At 40.4% G+C, this 21,999-nt stretch overlaps 1 protein-coding gene across 1 annotated transcript in view; it reads right to left on the minus strand.

Annotated features, from left to right (window-relative positions):
- Positions 1–449: 449 nt before the first annotated feature.
- The window catches only part of DST (dystonin), a gene marked incomplete at its 5' end in the record, with an annotated part of 425,995 nt that continues 404,445 nt past the window's right edge, over positions 450–21,999 (minus strand). Inside the window, 14 exons of the mRNA XM_081094138.1 lie at positions 450–1,728; positions 2,833–2,956; positions 6,359–6,469; positions 6,871–7,070; positions 7,997–8,068; positions 9,603–9,720; positions 12,406–12,423; positions 13,868–13,942; positions 14,122–14,276; positions 15,600–15,762; positions 16,652–16,815; positions 18,468–18,597; positions 20,354–20,542; positions 21,205–21,348. Of these exons, the coding sequence (XP_080950264.1) occupies positions 1,466–1,728; positions 2,833–2,956; positions 6,359–6,469; positions 6,871–7,070; positions 7,997–8,068; positions 9,603–9,720; positions 12,406–12,423; positions 13,868–13,942; positions 14,122–14,276; positions 15,600–15,762; positions 16,652–16,815; positions 18,468–18,597; positions 20,354–20,542; positions 21,205–21,348 (1,926 nt within the window). The 3' untranslated portion in view covers positions 450–1,465. The remainder of the gene's footprint in view (positions 1,729–2,832; positions 2,957–6,358; positions 6,470–6,870; positions 7,071–7,996; positions 8,069–9,602; positions 9,721–12,405; positions 12,424–13,867; positions 13,943–14,121; positions 14,277–15,599; positions 15,763–16,651; positions 16,816–18,467; positions 18,598–20,353; positions 20,543–21,204; positions 21,349–21,999) is intronic.

A 21,999-nucleotide genomic window follows, 5' to 3' on the forward strand; every position in this document is an offset into this window, starting at 1 on the left:
GGGCCATGCTTGCCAGCTCCTGGGTTGCCCTGGTGACAGTCAAGCAGGCTCTGCTGTCTGCTGTCAAGCTGGGTGGCTGCTCTCGACTCCCAGCCAGCCATGGTCCTGGGAGCCTGCGGGCATAGCTTTGCGCCTGACCCAGGACCGAGGCTGCTTGGCACCTGTGTATGCAAACTACCCCGCCATCTTTGTTGGGTTAATTTGCATACTCACTCCTAATTGGCTGGTGGGCGTCACAGAGGTATGGTCAATTTGCATCTTTCTCTTTTAATTAGTGTAGATTTGTAGAATGAATAGTTTATGTAATTTTATTATATAATTATATCATATCACTGATATCCCCAAGCTTAGCCTGTTAACACTATTAGTAAAATACATCATACATATAACTTTTATTTTAACAACAACAACAAAAAGCCAGAAAAAAATTCAGTTTAAATAATCAGGTATTCCATATGTTCAAGTGAATATGTTTTATTAAATGCATACTAATATCTTTCTATAGTGAGTATACATAATAAGTTAAAATGTATATATTTATTAAATATAGATATAATACCAGAACATGATTATTTCAGATGAGAAATCAAAATAAACCCATTTTTAAGTATCTTTTGGTCACTCCAAATTGATATTGCTCATAAAAAAATACACGGATTTTTCCCTGGGGGGGAAAAAAAATTAATTCCATAGCAATGTGGTTAAGGGACATGTTTTATTTCATAGCTTTCGGCAAGCAAAAATTGCTTTAATACAAAATGAGTTCAATGATACAAGTGCTACTGTCCACTCAAGCAAAAGAAAACCTCACAGTTATATGGATGCACTTTATAATGATATTCTTACAGTATAATAGGTCTACCATCCAGGACACCTCTGGCCTCACGTGAAGAAATGGCACAGAAATGGTGCAAGGGTCCTGACCATCATAGCTCTAGTGGGTGCTTCCGAGTAACTTCCTGGGAGTTCTCTGTCAGATACAACTCACAGAACTGGGTGTGGATGTGTCTGTCTTTCTACACTCCAGCTTTTAGTTTACATTAAAATCATCTTGACATATTCCCTTGTGTGTGTCTTTCCCCATTTCAGAGTTTCCACAAAAACGAGAAAAAGTCATGAGGTATCCTTAACGTCAGCTACCCATATAGGGCTGTGGCTTTAGAGGATGTGGACTTACCTGCAGGTACGGGAACTGATTTTAGTGTGTGCTCCCGACGTTACAGTGCAGAAATGTTAGTGCATGTTACACTCTACCTTCCCCTCACATAGAATGTGACTTTAACCCCAGAGTATCTGACAAAAAATTATACAGATAAAATAAAAAGACAAATACACAAATAAGGCCATCTGCAGAATTTTAAACTCACCTCTTGCAATATTTCACAATAATTTCTACATCATATTTTACATCTTTCAAACTTAAATAATAAATGCTTAAGAAAGGGCCTTGGTGGAACCAATGGCACTATCTTTTTGAGGATTTGTCCAATTTGCTGGCCGGTGACTTCCTCTGCGGTGTAGGGATTTTAGAAGGCTTGGCTGTGGACGGCCGAGAGCTTGCTCGGGGCGAAGGTCTGTATGTTTGGGGGGCAGTCTCCACATCTGAGCACACGGACTGGATTTCTGAAATGTCAAAGTCCGATGCATCACTGCCTCGGCGGCTGCTGGCCCTGCTACCAGCCTTGCTTCCCGCTCTGCTTCCTGGTCGGCTGGGAGTCTTCTTGGGATCTGGGGAGAAAGGGCAGAGATGGGTCACCCTTATTACTGGGTCCATCTGCAAGAGGCTCCCGAAACCTCATGCCACCTTGAATCTCAGCAATTTCTCTTGACACCTTGTGGGCACTCAGAAAAAAAATACTGTGGGTTCGTGGTTCTCTCCATTCCACAAGGGTAGGTAGCCCCCCTCTAAGCAGATGCAATATACAGAAAGCTGGATTTACTAACACAATTTAGGTTTGGGCTTAAAAGAGGATTCCATTCACTACAAACAGATATAAAGAACACAGCTCTCATGTACGGCTGTGCTTTCCCAAGTGTAGTGTGGACACCCAGATGCGTGCAGTGCAAACACGGAGCAAACTCTTAGGTGCAGGTTTGGCCCGAGGACAAGTAATTCAAAGCACATGGGAATTTAAAGGACTTGAAACTTTAAAGAAACTTCAGGCTCGCTGAGCACAGAACCCCAGGGGTTAGGCTCACTCTTCTGTGAGAACATGAGAAGCACTGGTGTCAGGCCCAGTCTGGGTGGGTTTCTCTAACCACCTGACATAGAGCCCAGGACATTTTCCAAGAAGACAGAAGGACCAAGATTTTCCAGCTAAGAGGGGTAGGATACTATTGTAGTTTTCTTCTGTTCTCATCTCTCTCTGGCACTTTCCAAAAGGGGTTTTCTAGTCACCTACTCCCATGACTCATTTATCCCCTACCTTTGTTGGAGGACTGGGGCTACGTGTCATTTCAAAGGAACACAGCATCATCAATTCATAACTTCTTCCTAAGGAGGACAGGGGACTTCCACCTTCAGAGTGTACTTCAAAAGCCACTAAAGCAAGACATGCGCCCTGGCCGGTGGGGCTCAGTTGTTAGTACGTCAGCCTGTGCACCGAAGCGTCTCTGGTTCGATTACAGGTCAAGGGCACATACCTCAGTTGCGGGTTCGATCCCAGGCCCTGGTCAAGGCATATGTGGGAGGCAACCAATCCAGGTGTCTCTCTCACTCATCTCTGTCTCTTTCTTTCTCTCCATCCTCCCTTCCACTCTCTCTAAAAAAAATCAACGGAAAAAATATCCTTAGGTGAGGATTTAAAAAAAAAAGGCATGCACCACACTCACCAGCAAACTGTGTTCGGACTCTGGCAGCTGCAGTTGTTATCAAGCCACTGTCGTCCCCAGAGTGGAAGCCTTTCCCTGATAAATATCCTGGAAGTCGAAGCTTGCTTCCTTGTATTGGTGTTCCCTGTATTCAATCAGTGAAAGCACATTTCAAGATAATGCTCGAGGTCATCACCGACAACACTTTAAAGATGGCTGCGAACCCTCTGCTAGACCTCTTCAGCAGAAGTGAGGCCTGGGGTTCTCACTTGCTTGTCTCCACTAATTTCTTATTCTCTCCCTGAATTCAAAGGGAACCTTCCAAAGACAAGGAATTCATGTTGAAGAACAAACACAAAAATGGAGATCCCCAAATGATGGCAAGGGGAAAAAAGACAAACTAAACTGTGAGTACGTTAGTATCTTCCAGTCTGTCAGTAAATAGTATGGAATTAAGAAATACTGATGAAACGATGCTGACTGTGTGGTACAGAGAGGAGATGGGGTTGAAAAATGATGCTTGGATACTCGGCTACAGCCAACACTTTTGGGAAACTAGGCAGAAATAAACCAACAGAAATAGAACAATAAAGTAAACAAGTAAAGCCGAGATAGCCATCACTTAAACAAATTAACTGGGGGGAAAAAGTGACGTTTTAGAACTTGGTAAAATGCCACTTCATTTTCTGGCTCCATGACCTTCTGTGGTCCTTACATACAAAATACTTAGGCAATGTTTGGGGATAATTCTTTTATAATTCTCATAGGAGTTCACAGAGATTGTCTAAAGCAATCATAACTTTGAAATTTTATCATAAGCCTAAAACAACTGCATTTTTTATTGATCACTACAACATTTTGAAAACTCTCTGAAAGTTAAAAAAAAATAAATAAACCAATTTCCTGAGAAGTGTAGGGATTGTCATATTCCTTGATGAACTCAAAGGGAGCTATTTGAAAGAAATTAATCCAAATTATGTGTGCATTAAAAAAATGAACTGTTTCTTTATTAAATAGTTATAAATGTTTAATAAAGCATATGTAAGACCTTTTGATACATCAGGGTTAAAAATCTGTAATATTAATGTAATATTTGTAATTCATTTACATATGTATCCATACATATATGTTCTATACATATATTTTACATATGTATTCTATGCATATATATATATAAGTATAGAATTTATATATGACTTCGATACATATAATACTTAAGTTTTCAAAATATTTTCAGACATATAACCATAATTAATCTTCCCACTCATCTAATCACAATTTTTTTTTACAAATGTGAAAAATGAGGGCCTGAGGAGGGAAGTGATTTGCCCAAGATCTGACATCTCTGATCCAGTTAAATTTCTAACTAAGAATATCTCAATTATCCATAAAAGAGTAAGGAACCGCAATTATAAAATATATCACTCAAGGTAGCAGAATTCATTACCACGGAAGACCCAAAGCGTTATTCTCAGAATGCCTTGGTTGTTTTGAATTGTTCTAAACCCTACCTTTCAAGCCCTTCTATAAAGTACACTGTTTTGTCTGTTTGCTTGTTGTTGTGTTTTTTTTATCTGATGAGCCTACTTGACATAAAACATAGTTTTCTTTTAGTCAAAATTAGCATGCTTAGACTTTGATTTGAGGAATCTCTACTTTTTAAAATTTTGAACTAGCACAGCAGCTCAAAATATTTAAAGCAAACATGTTGCTTGAGGTTCCTTGAGCTGGTCTCAGTTTTTGCTACAATAGATCCATCATGAGTGACAGACACCTCTAGATGTTATGATACTACTGCTTCTCACTTAGGGGGAGGAGTGCAAATGAGGGGCTGGGGAATGAGGAGGAGTTGAAGAATGAGTTGTTTCTGCCCCATTCCTACCCCTATAATTAATGTCATTTCCATCATTTCCATCTGAGGCATGAGGGAAACAACAGTTTCCCTGCCTATGTTTTATTACTGATGTGAGGATTAAATAATAGATCAGAAAGTGTTATAAAAAGCATAAAGGGCTTTCTAAAGCATATCACTTTCATACTTGGATTCTGGCCTTTAACCTGAAATACTTCCTTCAACTCAAAAGACGTTATTTAGGGACTAGAGCTCCGGTGCATGAAATTCGTGCATGGGGAGGTGGGTGGGGAGGAATCCCTCTGCTCGGCCTGCACCCTCTCCAATCTGGGACCCCTTGGGGGGGATGTCTGAAACCGGCAGTTGGACATCCTTCTCACAATCCGGGATCGCTGGCTCCTAACCGCTCACCTGCCTACCTGCCTGATCACCCCTAACTGCTCTCCCCTACCAGCCTTACTGCCCTAACTGCTCCCCTGCCGGCCTGATCACCCCCTAACTGCTCCCCTGCTGGCCTGATTATCCGTAACCGCCCCTGCCTTGGCCCCCGCCACTGTAGCTTTGTCCAGAAGGATGTCTGGAAGATGACCAATCTATCTGGTCTAATTAGCATATTACCCTTTTATTAGAATAGATTTTCTCCCCCTAATGACTGTGGTTTTTTTCTAATCAAACATGTGCTTATTTGGTGCCTATGTTGGTCATTTTACAGAGAAGTTCTTTTAAAAGATATATGGTTGACTTTCACTTGAATGTAAAGGATCTATGTGTTAATCTTGGCAAATTTTATATCACCTAAATATTGTATCCCCATGTATCATGCCATATTAAAAAAGCTAGAGCTTGCTTGAATAATAATAGCCATTGAAGTCCAATAAAGATATGTACCTTTTGTAAATGACACATAATTTTTTGTATGAATAAGCCCTTGCTCTTATGTCTCACCCACCCAGTGTTTTGGGGCAGAAATAAGTGTAACAGACATTCAAAAAGACCTTGCCTATAGTGAACACTCAATGAAATTATTTTAGTTAAGCGATTTCTCTTGCAAACGACACTGCCTCTCACTCTCACCTAAAGGGGACTGGTTGCATTTCTTATCTCTAGAAGCAAAAGCATACCATCAGCTTTAAAAGAAACTTTACTTAAGTCTGGATGTAATCTCTTGTACTTCACTCTCCCAAGAGAGAAAATTAAAATTAAGTATCAGGTACAGAACCTGCAGGTATGGCTATGTTAAACTGACATTATACAAGGAGAAAAATCTAAAATCTGTCTTTTCTGTTAACCTTTTCCTTTCATATCTCCCAAGAACTGGTGGGTTGATATTTATTTTATACAAGTCTATTAAAAAGACATAGCAGCGCCCTAGCTGGCTTGGCTCAGTGAATAGAGCACTGGACTGGGAACTGGAAGGTCCCGGGTTCAATTCCAGTCAAGGGCACATGCTCGGGTTGCGGTTTCGATTCCCAGTAGGGGGCGTGCAGGAGGCAGCCGATCAATGATACTCTCTCATCACTGATGTTTCTATCTCTCTCTCCCTCTCGCTTCCTCTCTGAAAGCAATAAAAATATATTTTTTAAAAAGGACATAGCAGTATCAAAAGTACATATATTAAGGGAGAGTTAAAGCAATGTTAGTGGGTGACAGTTTCAATGAAAGGCTGTTAGACTGAAATCTGGGGCCTTACGATACCTCTGCAGATGGCACGGAAAAGTCTGAGCACTCTGCTGGCTTACAAGGAGTTGACATTTTGCTGTTTGTCAACCATGGTTTACCATAATTGCGTGTTAAAGGATGGAGGATCTGTATGGAACAATGGCAAATCAAACGTAAAGGATAGCAGGTAAAACACAAAGCCACAGAAAGAGATACTCATAGCAAAGACTCACATTTCACAGTAAGAACAATAATAATTATAAATACGTGGAAAGATCTGATGGCAAATCATACACAACCAAATAAATGAATGAAGCTTCACAAAGAAAAACCAATCTGAAAGGTAACAAAAGCAGCTCCCAGTCTCTACAGGGGCCATACGGCAAAAGCATATATTTAAAAAAATAAGAATCATCCTTCATTTGCCATATTGTGAGAAGGACCATAATGGAGAAAGCTCAGAGATTCTAGGGTCCTCCAACATTCAGAAGTATACTCAAGACACTGATTGCATGAGAGGAGGAACACATTTCCCAGCCGAGTCCTACCTTGGGTGTGCTGGTGGCATGGACCTGCGGGGAGGCCGCCTGGACAGCCGGACTGGACACAGATGTTGATCGGTTGGGTGAAGCTCCACGCGATGAAGGCCGCGATCTTCGGCCGCGGGGTCGGAAAGCGGCCATACCCTGACTGGCACCGTCTGCTAAAATGAACTTCTCCCGAAGTTCCATGTTCGTCCTTCCTTTAGCTGGATCGCATAACACACAACGAGGCACACAAAACAGAAGAGGAAGGAAAACAAGAGGCGCTCAATCATTTATGGGAAGAACGACCACCTGGCGCCACCGATTACGCTGAGGATTTGAGAACACCTTTTTCCATGCCAACTCCAACTCAGCATAACAAAAAGGCGAATGCATTCCGTTACAATGCATTCCTTTTGGATACAAGTCAGTTTGGGAAAGAAAAGAAAAAGTGTGTTTATTCTAACACCAGACACCAGCCAGAATAACCACTATCAAAGAAAGAGTCAGCATGAAAATGGAAAGCTCATGCTAAAATATTGTTAATCCACCAGCTACTGATGCCCACATGGGTTCATGACCCTTTCCGCACACTGAGAAGACAAGCCAGTCAAGCAGGGACTGTGCCTTTTGCATGTGCTGCTGAGGTAAGGAGAATGCCAGTATTTTAACTTTGGGATTAATCCAACAATAGAGTTACACAGAAGGACAGATGGCTTGTTAATCATGATGACAACATTGAAACTCTCAGGTTTTTCACTGGAATGAGGCAGCTAGTATTTTTATTTTATGCTTTGAAAAGCTCTCTTTTACCAACATGCAATAACAAACACCAGACCCAGGGATCCGGGAGGTCATCAGTGATGCCACACTCATACGAACACATGTGCGCACGGAGAACACTCCACGAGAACCCGATGCAGCGTGTTAGCGTGTGCTTGACCACTTACACATCACCTACGCTTGCAACACACTGCAAGTGTGTGCAATGTTCAGACTTTACGTTTGGAAGCACCAGCTCAGTTGGATATGACGTAAGCCATACGCAATGGATGAAGCGTGTTATTTTAAAACAAATAATTAAAGCAGGAATGTAAAAGTAGGGAAGAGAAAAGGTAAGAGGGGAGAGGCAAAGAGAGGGGTTGCCAACCTATAGTAGGCTGAGTAGTAGTAATTGAAGAGTTTGATTCCGAACGTAACATTTTAGTCCCATGATGATGAACTAGAAAAAATGACACAGGAGATCAATCACATTAAAGAATACTGTTAGCAGGAAAAGAAACAAAGTACAGTCAGTAGTTGAATATGCAAAGGGGTGCTCAGGTCCGGCCTTTGGCACACATTTAGGAGAAAAGTTGCATCAAGAAAAGTACTCAAAGGTTTGACTCAATAAGGAAAATGTATTTAGAAGACTTTGCACAGTCACACTAACTTTCCTAAGCAACCCAATAGAACACCGCATGTTCTAATCCAGTGATGGTGAACCTTTTGAGCTCGGCGTGCCAGCATTTTGAAAAACCCTAACTTAACTCTGGTGCCGTGTCACATATAGACATTTTTTGATATTTGCAACCATAGTAAAACAAAGTTTATATTTTTGATATTTATTTTATATATTTAAATGCCGTTTAACAAAGAAAAATCAACCAAAAGAATGAGTTCGCTTGTCACCTCTGACACGCGTGTCATATATTCGCCATCACTGCTCTAATCTCTTTGTTTCATAAAAGGAACTACATTACCTTAGGCTGCATTATTTTCAAAATACGAAACAACAAGGAAAATTGTGTGATTTTACACCTTTTGACTTGCAGACAGCAGAGCTCCTAGGTATGGCTGTGTGATCATCCTACGGTGGCCTTGGCAGAGAGGCCTGCTGACCACAGAGGAACTCACCCACCACACCTGTGTCTTCAGTGGTAACCTCGGTAACCAAGAGCCCACTGGGGGAACCATGACCTCCCACTTGCTAGCCTGATAGTGCTGGCACCAACATTTGTTCTTGTTTGTTTAAAGGGATTAAAATGGGTTCAAGAAAAGCACAAAAGTCTTTTTTGTCTTTTTCAAAGAAAAATGGGCCTACTGATGAGTCCATGGGAGCTAACTAGAAATGGTAATCAAATGACCACTTGTAAGGTGAATCAATTAGGGATTCAAAAACTGACAACAGAGTCTGAAAAATAAGGAAAATTAAAAGCTGATCAAGGGCTCTTAGGCTGGCAGACATGGCGAGAGCTATAGTTTATGTCTATATTTTTAATGTTCTGCTACTTCAAAGTCAGAGTCGCGTTATCAATTCTTGTTGTTGTTTTTTAATCTTTAAGTATTGCTTTCCTCACCTCCTCCTAATTGCATAAAAAATTTCACTTTTAAACTTTTACTATCCAGTATCTTCAGTATCCATCACCTCAATTTTTTTCCCCTCCTACTTGGCTATTTAATGAGAGATGAAATCCTTCCCCTGGTTGGTGCAATTGCTCATTTTGAAAATTGCAGATGGGATCGTCTCAGAAAGGAAATCTAGTATTTCTTGCCTCCAGTCCCATGTTTATCCAGAGAAGTAAAAAAGCAACGAGAAGAACATGGTTTAATGACTGCCACAAGTTCTCTGGACACTTCAGGCTGACAGACAAATGTGAAGCACTATTGTAAATAAATGACCAAAATTATACCCGAGCGTGATTTTGTTGCTAGAAACGAATACAAAATCGACATCCTTTTATGGTGCTATTATCTCAACATAGGTATCTCCTTACCCCTGCAAGGATCGTTTTTCACCAAGAACTCATCCAGTGCCATCCACCCGCCTCCGACGCGAACCATCACGGTACTTCGCAGGATTCGGACCAGTCGCAGTTGCTGGGAGTCTCCAAACTGTGAAGATGAAGGAAGAAGACCCTCTAATTGTCACTACTCATTCTACACTAACGGGTAGTGTGTGATCTGCAGTAGCGTAAGCAACCAACTTTAATGTTTTGCTTAGGTCACAGCGATTAGTAAAATCTCAGAAAAAGGGGTGTGTAATGATCTGCGTTAGGCTGCTGCATGCTGATTTAGCCCAAAGGAAATAGTTTGAAAAAAAGATAACAAAGGTTATCAAGTAGAATATGGAAGATTTCTTCTAAAAATGATTTTTCTTTCTCATGACAGATACATTAGTAAAGTGGTGATTGAAAAATGTTTCTAGAAATCAAACAGCCATGAAAATAAGCACGGGCCCACTTGCCCAGGGTTTATACAAAGCAAGATGATTCTAAAGAAGATGTAGTAAACTCTGATTCTTCTTCATTAAAACCTCCTCTTACACTAAAACTTTGCCATTGAAATCTGTGGGAGAAATCTTCATAAACTCATAAGGTGATAAAGTAGTAAATGAACATAACCAATAAATATTTCACAGTCAAATAAAATTTCTGCATCGCTAATAACCTGTTAAGCCCATTTGTTAAAGACTGGACAAATGTGCCATTTTATATTACTGTAACATTAGGACAGTCACTGGCACATTAATGATACAGCTTTCTAATCTAAAAGACTTTCTCTTCAAACTGTGTGTACCATAACTGCTGACTGTAATAAGCAGTCATCTTTGTCTTGCCCTTTCCACGGATCTCCAATCACTTGGATATGCTATAAATTCTGCAAGTCCTGAATACATGTCTAGACTACACGTAGTTTCTGATCACAAGGTTGATTTGTTTTGAAAGCCCATGAGAAATAATTTTATACTTTTAAATCATTTCTAATAGGCTCATATCCAACTTATAAAAAGCACCATATTGAATTTCACGGCTGCCAACCCAGCAGATACCATAGCAAAATGAACAGTCAATTACACCTACATAGCTTTTTTTTTTTTTTTTAAAGGCAGGTAAAATACAATTGTGACTTTGACTATTTGCCTAGGCTCATGATGGATAAACAGAAAATTTTAAGTAGAAGCAATCTGCTACCCTTCAATATGCTGAACCACTGAGTTTCAGGAAGTGAACCCTAAAACAAAGCCAACCATTCAAGACCCTGAAACTCAGAAGGACCTCAGAGGCATGTAAAATGCACCGGCAGGAACTCATGCGCTTTACATCAACCCTTTTTATATTGCAAATTCTAAGTCAATTTTTAAGCCTTGAGATTTAACTTTTCTATCATTGAACCTATTCCTATAATGTATTTGAAGTGTAAAAAATAAAAAATATATATACTTATTTTGTTAGAAAAAAAATTTGGTGCTGCTGATAAGCAAAGGGAAAGGAGGGGATTGAAAGAAAATTACCCTTAAGTAACCAGATAATCAGACCAGACATTTTTGGTCCAGGATTACATTCAAAACAAAAGTTTTAAGGAACTGGCTGAAGTACTTTACACATGTGAAATTTCAATTTTAATACACAGATGATTTTAAATTTCAATTTGAGAAGACATTATCTAACATTGTCTTCAGAATTTCCTTAATTCTCCCAAGAGCCAAATTATGAGACAAGAAAAAATAGACTAATGCTGTTCTTTGTGCTTTCAACGAAAGAAAACCTTTTGAGGTATTTAATCCTTTCTGCAAATAAATGATGCTAGCTTAACTGCTACTCCAAATAACAAGAATAGAAACTAATTTTTTTATGTATTATAACATATAGAAGTTTTAAAAACCTCTATTCAAATTAACTAAACATTTCTATTTGAAACGATTATGTGATTGAATAAGTGGGGATCGTAGATAATTTGAAGATTAAGATGTAATATGGGCTTAAAACTACGAGGCAGAGTAATAACTAATATGATATGGTCAGGTACTATAATAGCACCGCTCTTTCCAAAAGCACATAGTAAAAAAACATCCTCCTTGTTTCAATCAAAACATGATTGCTCTTGTCTTTAGTTCTAAAATTCTGATGTGCAGTACCACTACACAGTTTATACACTGACTTAAATGTGAGGTCAAAATGGCATAAATTGTGACTAAGATTTCGTAAGTTACAAGAGATACATTTTCTCAAAAGGAATTACAACATTCAAAACCTCCAGGGTTAAAGTTTCTACTCATAGGATGCAAAGTTCTAAATTGATTTAGGACAAATGGACAATATTTGCTTTGGAGAGGACACATTATTTGTGGCTGAGTGCCACTGAGGCCTCTCCCTACCCTGTCTTTGTGTCTCTGCCTGATGCTGATCCTTCTCTGGCTGCTGTGTACCACACATCCTCAATGGTAAACACCAACGAAGCTATGTAGGGATGTGTGTTCCAGTGAGTACTGGCATAAGCCCTAGGCTAATAGTATTATCAACAATGGGAACCGAAAATGGCATTTGTGACACTGTAACCAGCCAAGCCACAGTTCATTATCTGGTTTGCTTAAAAGTAATCTCCTCATTTGAGACACAAGGCAAAAAGGGATCCTGGATCAAGGACCCTTGTAGCATTTACAGAACCACCACGCCAACCAACGATGTAGTAGCTAGGGGGGCAGCATGGGGAAGATTGGCCATGGCAAGCTTTAATGACTATGAATTAAAGTTTAAAAAAATCATTGGGAACTTGCGAATACATTCCACTGAATTATACCTGATTTCCCAGGAAGAACTGATAAAAAAATGAAAAATGGAAGAAAGATATAATTAGTTCAACAGGAAACTTTCTATATGGCTCTAGAATACATACACACTCACACCCAGGGCTTCTAGATATAGCATCTAGTTTAGAGATGTGCAGGTATCCAACTTCAAACCCAATAATCAGAAAATTCCCTATGTAAATTTTCTGAAAATCTTTGGGTTTCAAATTTAAACTGAAAATTCAAATACTTAGATGATAATTTTTCAATATGTAAATATAAAAATAAAAACGAATAATGTTTCATTTGTAAGTAATATACTGTATTAGGGGATACCTGGCACATTTTCTATCTAGCTACTACATATCAGAGACGTTCCAAAAATGTGAAAGAGTGATGAAGTCACATTGGTCTTCAAGTAATTGTTTTGAGGAAGGTGAACCAAGTTATTGAGATTCTGAATAAAAGGGAATACTACCGTACAAGTGGAAAACATTGCCTCTTTTTCATTTTATAAAAATTAGACAACATTTTTAATTTTGTTGTTCTGGCCTGGAATACCTTTATTATTGAAAAGATGAAAACTTACCTGTAATCATATAAAATAGGTTATCTATATATACATAGAAGCCTAAGCAACCATTCCACCGGTCGCTATGATGTGCACTGACCACCAGGGGGCAGACGCTCAACGCAGGAGCTGCCCCCTGGTGGTCAATGAGCTGCCACAGCGGGAGCACCGCTCAGCTAACCAACAGGTGCCAGACGCCGGGCTCATGGCTGGAGAGTGGAGCTGCGGCCATGTGAGCCTCTCCCACGGACACTTCCGCTGCGCGCCCCTCCCCCATCCAGACTAGGACCGGGATTGGGACTGGCATCGGGAATGAATGGGCGCGAGCCCACCGCTGCTTCTCGGTCATGGGCGCACCAGCATTGCCCTAGGACGGGTGTGCAGAGACCACAGTGGAGCGGCAGCGAGCCCGCTGAGTGGAGGTGGCGGCAGGCGCACTGGGGCCGGGGTGAGCAGGAGCGGTGTGGCACCGGGCCTCGCCTCGGGCGCCTCCCCAGCCGCCTGCCGCCTCGCACAGTACTACATCCCTCAGGGGATGTTGGACTGCTGGTTTCGGCCCAATCCCCACAGGCCACACCAAGGGGCCCCACGGGTGCACGAATCCATTCACCGGGCCTTTAGTAAAGTCATATGAAGCAATATAAATATAAGTACTGTGTTTTTCTGCAAATATTTTTCTTCTTAAAGGGAATGTACATGTTAAAGGTACGTCCTTATACAGAAAATGCACGCTATTTTTATGTAATTTAAAATGATGAGAGTTAGAAAGTCATACACCATTCAATTTTTATATGAGGTAAAAATAAATAATTAGCACTCCTAGAAAAAAATGCAGATCAAATTACAAACAAATTTTTAGTTTTATGCTTTAAAAGAACTACAAAGTTACTTTGAAAACTTACCCTGTATTTGTTGTCTCCAATCTGTTCAACTTGAAATCGTTTTGCACATTTACACTTAGCTACCTGCCTCGTCACCTGCCAAAAACAATAATGAGATATCCACTTTAATGTTATTATTACATAATGAATTCTTAATACCCTGACCAGCTGCTAAACATGGAAATAAATAAAAGGGCTGCATGAGTTGTGCATGAGATCTGGCAGAACACACTGTGCAGTCATGTTGCTACAAGCGGTGGAAAGACAGTGAGTACCTCATCTTCGATTTTGTCAGCATCGGTGACAGGTTTGTATGCATCCTTATTTGGGTGAAGGGCAGCTACAAATTCATAGTAGTCAATGTAGCCATCACCGTCTCTGTCAAAGATGTCTGCGACTGCGCTCATCTCCAGGCGGCTGGTAGGGAACTCTACATATTTTCAAAACAACAGCAAGTAGTGTTACTTACTTGACAGGGTTTTAAGATATTTACAATGTACAGTGTAATCATTTGATATTTGTATATATCAGGGAAAGAATTCCTCTATCTAGTTAATTAACATATCTATTGCCTCACATATGTATTTATCTTTTATGTGTGTGTGAGAGAGCATTTAAGGACCATTCTCAATTATACAATACAGTGTTATCAACTATAGTCACCATGTCACACATGAGGTCCTCAGGCCTTATTCATCTTAGAGCTGAAAGTTTGCATCCCTTTACCAACCTTTTACCATTCCCCCAGAACCTAGCAACCACTCTTCTCTGTTTCTATGAGTTTGACTCTTTATTTAGATTCCACATACAAGTGATAGTTAAGATACTCTCAGTATAAACCACACGATATTTCCAATTAAACTTTATAAGACCTGCTACTTATTATAACATTTTATAAAAAGACTTAAGTCTTTAAAAAAAATAGTAGGCAGTGTAACTTAATTTCCTCCTCAAGACATTCTCAGTTGTACATTTTAATTTTAATGTGGTTGATTAAATTATCAGGGTCATAAAATATATTAAAATATTTTTTAAAAATTGATTTATATAATAACAAATGAAATCACTACACACACACACACACACACACACACACACACACACACACATATATATATATATATATATATATATGTATGTATATGATCTAAATTTATCTTTAATTACTCCTAGGGTAAATCATTTGAAATTGCTATTTTTCTAGGTTGATAACTATTTAACATTAGCAAATTTCAAATGTTTCAACTACCACTTTCCTTAAGGAATAATTTATATGAAATTTACTTTAAGAATGACTTCCAGTAATACGTGCCAGAGCTATCACATACACATGACCAGACCATCAAACAAGAGGATGATGTGTACCTTCCCACGTTTATATGAAAGAGTCCTAATTTCCTACTAGTGATAATGTTAGCTCAGAATGTCAATCAGAAAGAAAAGGAAGAGACTGGCTTGCTGATTTCCATTTTGCCAAGCAACACAAACAATCTGAGAATCACATTTTATTAACCTTATTATACTAATGAGGACACAGCTTCAGTGGTGTGACGAAACACCATTAGTTAAGGGTGTCTGACTCCAAAGCCATAAATTTTACCAAAGGCACTTTTTTTTTGAGAGTGGTAACTTCATAGCCAAGTTTAAAGGCGAAGCTTTATCGGTAACACGAGTTTACTGGCCCCACAATTTTAAACTGTGCTTGTTTTCTTTAAAAATTACATCCATTTCAGTCACTTCTCTTGGGACTTACTTGAGGAAAGAATGCCATCAATAAATTCTTGTCGGGTTATTTTCCCATCCTGGTCTTTATCAATTCTCCTGAAGAAGTCCATCACCCGAGATTTCTTGTGGTTCATCCATCGCATGTATTTTTTGCGCCAGATATCGAAATCAAAGTTAGCAAATTCCCTCAGCTGAAAAGGGCAGAAGATATTTTGGTGGGGTTAATGCTGTGCTCAAGCTATAGCTTATATGAAGAAAGTTATTTTTAATGAGCCTCTAGGTAATACAGGTATCTTTCCCACTTCAAATAAAGGTATAACCTTACAAAGGAGACACAGAAAAAATTTTTTTTCTGTAAAGTTTATTACTGTCACTGTGGTCATTCTGGCTTTTCTTTACAAATACAGGGGAAAATCAAACTCCCCAAAAAAGTCAAACTGAAAATTCCTGACAGTGCCAAAGTCACGCCACGGGTAAGTTCTGTGCCCACTGGGCAGCAGGCCCAGTTCAGCAGCACAACTCTCTGTCTGCAACTGGCACTCCCCGAGACTGCTAACAATGGCCCCGTTTCACCATCTGAAACCCTAACTCTCAGATCAAAGAATGACTATAAGGCAAATATCTGAATTATAAATGGTTATATTTGCTAGTTAATACCACCAAGCAAACATATGTCAAGCTAGATCTTGTGTGGGTTTTTTTTTAAATCCTCACCATTGATGAGTTGCCTCCCATAGCGATCGAACCTGCAACCTTTTGGTGCAGGGGGTGATGCTCCAACCAATGGAGCCACTCAGTCAGGGCTAGATCTTTTCTTAAGTCAGTTTCTGATTATGTTGAAACATATTATTTTTTCACTTTATTGCTTCCCTAAGTCCCAGTTCCACATATCACATTCCCCCCCACCCACCATAAATGTACATACTTATGGTATTAATTTTAGAAGTAAAATACACACTCAAATAGCAGGAGTTTGCTTAAGTATTGTCAGGAAAGTTGAAAAACCAAGACGTTGGCAATGTGTCCCAGTAAACAGAGCAAATGACAATACAGTGCGGGATATCCATGCGAGGTTCTCACCTCCTCTAGTCTGTCCAAGGCGTCATTAAGCTTCCTCCTCCTTTCCAATGCGAGGAGCCAGACTTGCTGCCATTTGCTCACCAGTAAGTTGACCCTGGGATTCTTGGTTTCAATTTGTGTCTGTGACCCAGAGGGATATAAGCTGGAGGCTGGGAAGCGTTTTCCTGTTAAAATAAAACTTGAGTTAGGACGGCAGTTTCCGGGCTTCTGAAATAGGATAAGGTTTGGCCTTTATTTGTTCCTAGCTAAGGCTGAATCAACTTCATTCTTGGGTAGCACAGCGGGAAATACCCTGTTTAGATGATGCCCAATATCAATGGCAGGTGCATTTAAGTACTGGAAAGCTCTCTCAATAAATGTACGCTTAAGACCATTTTGAGCTTCATACTCATGCCATTTCAATGAGAATGAAGTACGTTGTGACCCTTCTCTTTGTTAAGGCATCTCTTTGTTAAGGCATGATAACAGAAATCTCCCAAGGTAGTGAGAACAGTCAGAATCAGTTACATAAACCTAGTTGCCCTTCACAGAGAATAAGACTGAAAGCAGGACAGGTGAGGGCAAATGAGGGCAAGAGATACTGGGCATCCATTAGAGTCAGAACGAGATACTGAACAATTCCAATCCAATGTGGAAGTAGGACACTAGCTTTCACCCAAGTCCGTTTCCCACTGACACTGTGTTTCCCATGCGTAGTCTCACACACCACTTGCCGCCTCACTAAAGTTTTCTCCCTCTTTCTGGCTACTTTTCACCAATGTCTACAACTTCACAGAACAATTGTCTCAACACATTTTCCTCACTAAATAGTTAACTGTGGCTTAGAAAAATTACTGTGGCTTAAGGTCATATAGGAAGTTGCTGTCCATCTGGGATTTGCCCAGAATTCCTAACTCCCATGGGGCTTTACACATGTCAGAATATCAAAAGCTAATATTTATGGGGCATTTAACTATCTGCCAGAAAGTATGCTAAGCACTTCAGGAACAGTAGCTCATTTAATCCTCACCACAGTCCAATGAGGTTATAATTATCCCCTTTTACAGATGAGAACACTGAAGCTAAGAGAGAGAGAGAGAGAGAGAGAGAGAGAGAGAGAGAGAGAGAGAGCGAGCTCAGTAACTTGTCGAAGGTTACATTTCCCAGTTGGTGAGTGATGAGGACAGCTAAGGAGTCTGTTTCCAGAGTTCTTAACCACTTTGTTGCTTTGCCTCCTAGTGCAACACAGTGACTACAATAGATCTGAAACCATTTTTTTAAATCATAGCACCATTCAGAAATATACACATGGATGATATAAATTGTGCTTTTTAAAAATATTCTCCAAGCTAGCTATTATTTTTTTAATGTTACTTCATTGGGTCAAGGTAGCCTACAATCATACAAACATGGGCAAAATCTATCAGATTGCTGGTCACTACTGAACAGATAGGTCAGGAACTTTATCCAGGTCACGGCCATTTCTGTTCCATTCCACTCTAAGGTTATTTCCACAACAGAAGCAAAACGAGACAATTCAAAGGGGCTGATGATTTCTGTTCTTCTTGCAAACTTTTCAGTTTCTTCTAACGAATTGAAAAGATAGACTTCAAGCCAATGAACTTATACATTCTGACCTGGACGTGTCTTTTTCTTTATTTTAAAATGAGTGGCTATGAAATTTGAGCCCATGTATTCTTTCAAGAAAACCTTTTAGAATTGAGAGCTCATGTAGAATCACCAATTGCTCCAAAACTTCAAACAATAAACCAAAACAAAAGAAAGCCAACTTCCTTGCTTCACCATTCTCGTTTTAAAGAACTTGGCCACGGCTTACTTCCTGCTCGTCCCTTATCCAAGACGGGAATGTGGGACTGCAACGAGGAAGGATCAGCTGTTCTCCTCTTGTAGGTTTTGGTAACTTTATCCACATCAGGCTGTTTTCTGGTCATTTCCTCCATGAAGGTCTGAAAAGCAAGAATTCATATCAATTAAATACAAGTATGCCAGAGAAAGCCACCTTTAGAAATGAACTAAAAACAACAGGATAAAAGGACCACACTATTATTTCTGAAAAACAAATAAATCATCATGTTTTATCTTTAGGGGGGCTGGGGGAATAGGGGAACTAAACCATCACGACATAGCATTTACTCATTCCTAAAGACTATAAAATGTTATTGCTGCTAAGTAATTCCAGGATTACACAAGCAGTTGGTTGTCATTTGAAGACCACGCTTGGGAGCGGCTGTGTGAATAGCGGAACCTGTGTGTGCACCAGCCAGAATCAAGTGTCCACGCTCTTCAAAGGATCTTAAAGTGAGCATTTGTCTGCAAAGGAACTAGTTCACTGGGGTGGCCCCTAAGACTCTTCCGTGGCACACTTCACCTACATATTTAAGATGGCTGTGGTATACAGTGACAAAAAGCATCCACATTAAATGGGGATATGTTTAAATATTTCTGTCAATGAGTATGCTTTGCCAAGGAGGGTAAACATTATTCAGGTTAAGTTTATATTTAAATGACTATCTTGCCATTTCTTACCTTGTCTCCTTAGGCTTATTATTCGTGTTGACTATATTGTCAGTGATATATATATATAATTATTACTATATGCATCCCTCTATCTGGACTATGCAGCAAAGGCAGAGGCTGCAGTGAAAAAAGATGGGGAAAGGAGGAGGCAGATGACTGTGAAAAATGACACATTTCTGGAATATTTGTTACACTGGAGAACTCTGATCACTTTAATACCTTTGATCACAGAGAACATGGCCTGAGACAGTGCAGGGCCATGACAGACACCGACACCTTATCTTTTTATTAAAATAATAATGGCAATGTTTACTGCTTAACCACCTAAGCCGACACAACGTTTCTCTTTGTAAATGTAAGTTAGACTAACAAGCAAACAGATCAAGGTTAGTGTTTTGTCCATCATTTCAGAGTTTAAAACAGGCAGGATATACAGGAGAAATGACTTTTTAAAATATGTATTTTTTATTGATTTCAGAGAGGGAGAGACAGAAACATCAATGATGAGAGGGAATCATTGATTGGCTGACTCCTGCACACCCCCTACTGGGGATAGAGCCTGCAACCTGAGCATGTGCCCTTGACCAGAATCGAACCTGACACTCTATCCTCTGAGCAAAACCAGCTGGGGCAAGAAATGATTTTTTTTAAATAAGATTATATAGCTGCATATTTGACGTTCTGACGGTGGACATCTCGGGAGATGTTCACAGCAGCAGATAGTAGAAAATGCAAACATGGAGCAATGAAACCAGCAAGGGTGAGATCAGAGAAAGAGGGAGGGGGGGAGAGGGAGAGAGAGGGGGGGGGGGAGAGAGAGGGGGAGAGGGAGAGAGAGATGAATGGAGTATAAAACTGCCACTTAGAATGTGAGAGCCAGGGGGGCAGGGGTGGAACCAATCTGAGACAGTGCCCATGAGTGTAACTTCACAGAGGCCAATCAGGAAAGGGTTTTGGGAAGATAACAGATGAAGAGGAGAGACCGTCAAAGTTCAGTTATCTGTGAGAAGTTTGAAGGCAGTGGTAGAATTAGAAACCCAGTTGGAAGGAGCTGAGGAGTGTGTTTGAGGAATGGACGTGAAGGTACAAAGCAATCTTTTGAGCACTACAGCAGTGAAAGAAAGAAAATACCAGAGAAGACGGGGGGGGGGGGGGGGGGGGGCGGTAGGATGGCATTTACTTTACCTGGTGTTCTGCAATGAGAGCCTTCACCTCTTCAATTTCCTGGGGGATGGCTTCTTTGTCCTTATCACTAAGCGTGGTTTCAGCCCACTGCAGCCAAGTCAGCAAAGCTTCCAGCAACTCCTGTTTGGCAATGAGCCCAGCCAGAGCACTTGCTAGTCTCTGCTGATGCTGCTTTGCCCAGGCCAGCACCTGGTGGAGAAATAGAAATTCCTCTGAATTTCTTCCATCTTAGTGAATGACTTAATGATTTCAATGTGAACTAGGATCATCCTGGGCTGGAAGTCTTTCTAGATCCCATCAGTGGTACCAAGACCCAGCTCGGGGATGTTTGTCACCTTCAGAAGTTCAGAGATGTACCTCAATCACCTAGACTCCTCTTTGTTTTCTAACTCACGTTCGTTCAAATATGCATTCTCTGAAGGACCAAGTATGCCTACTCCATGTCGAACAGAGTAGTAATAAAAATAGCTAAGATCTTAAAGAATTAATGAGCTTCGTGTATGTAATTCATTCCACATGCATATACTACTCTGAAATACTATCCAACTGCTGGGCTATTCAACAGACACAATGTGGAAGCGAGACCGGAAGTAAGTTACACAGCGAAGAAGCAAGTATTTGCCTTTTCGTGTTTCAGGGGCATGGCTGCAACATGCCCTCCACTGTTTAAAGAAAAGTGGATTGCAGGGACGGATGATGCTCACAGGAAAGGCATGTGACAGACATCTCTCTCTCTGCAGAGGCCTCATGTTCCCATGGCCATGAGTGCATCTTAAAAGCTGAAGTTTCCACACCTCCAGCCTGACTGTCAGAGCTACCACTGCTCTGAAGATGGCTGGAGCCACACTGACCTCCTCAAACCTGGCCCGGATGATGGTTATCCAGTGCTTGATGGTGGTGATGGAGTCGGGGTGGCAGATGGCCAGGACGGCATCCCCCATACTGGTTGCTTTATTGAGGGCAGCTCGTTTTTCCTCCAGTTTCTTCATGAATTCCTGCAGCAGAAGTGAAGGCGTCAATTAGCTGTTGGCATGGCTGAGAACAAAACTCCGGTGACAGTCATCTGACTGTCAGAGTGCAACCGGTTTATTCACAGCTGGGAATGATCCACTAATTGGGGCATTAAGGGAGGAGAAGGCACAAAAATAGGAAATAAAGTAGTTTCTAATACATATTTTAAAATACAGTTATAGGATAGTATCTCATGCTTTACATGGTACATTTTTAATATATAAATACATTACACAAGATATACTCTCTCCTGATTTTGGAGATATTATAATTATAGTATTAATGGAGAGTAGGGTTGGGAGAGACAGTAATATCAGAGATAGAAATAATACTGATTGGGAAAAAAAAAAACACCTAACAAATAACACAAGGGGGTTAGTAGTTAAAATAGCATTAACCATATCAGGAAAGATAGGAATATGTACCAAAAAGAGGTGCCAAGGAAGAGAGAAGGCTGGGAAAGGAGCTAGAAAAGTTGAGGGTGTGGGAGAGATAGCACAAATATCCAACCAGGACGGAGTGAGAGGGAGGCTGGAGTGAGCGGGCCAGACAGCAGGCCCGCAGTGTAAAAGCTGTCCCTCCCTCCCATGGCCAGTAGGAACCACTCTCTGCCCCAGCAGCATAGATGAGCCACA

This window comes from Myotis nattereri (genome assembly GCF_964212035.1).
Source record: "Myotis nattereri genome assembly, chromosome: 6".
In the NCBI taxonomy this organism is placed as follows: domain Eukaryota; kingdom Metazoa; phylum Chordata; class Mammalia; order Chiroptera; family Vespertilionidae; genus Myotis; species Myotis nattereri.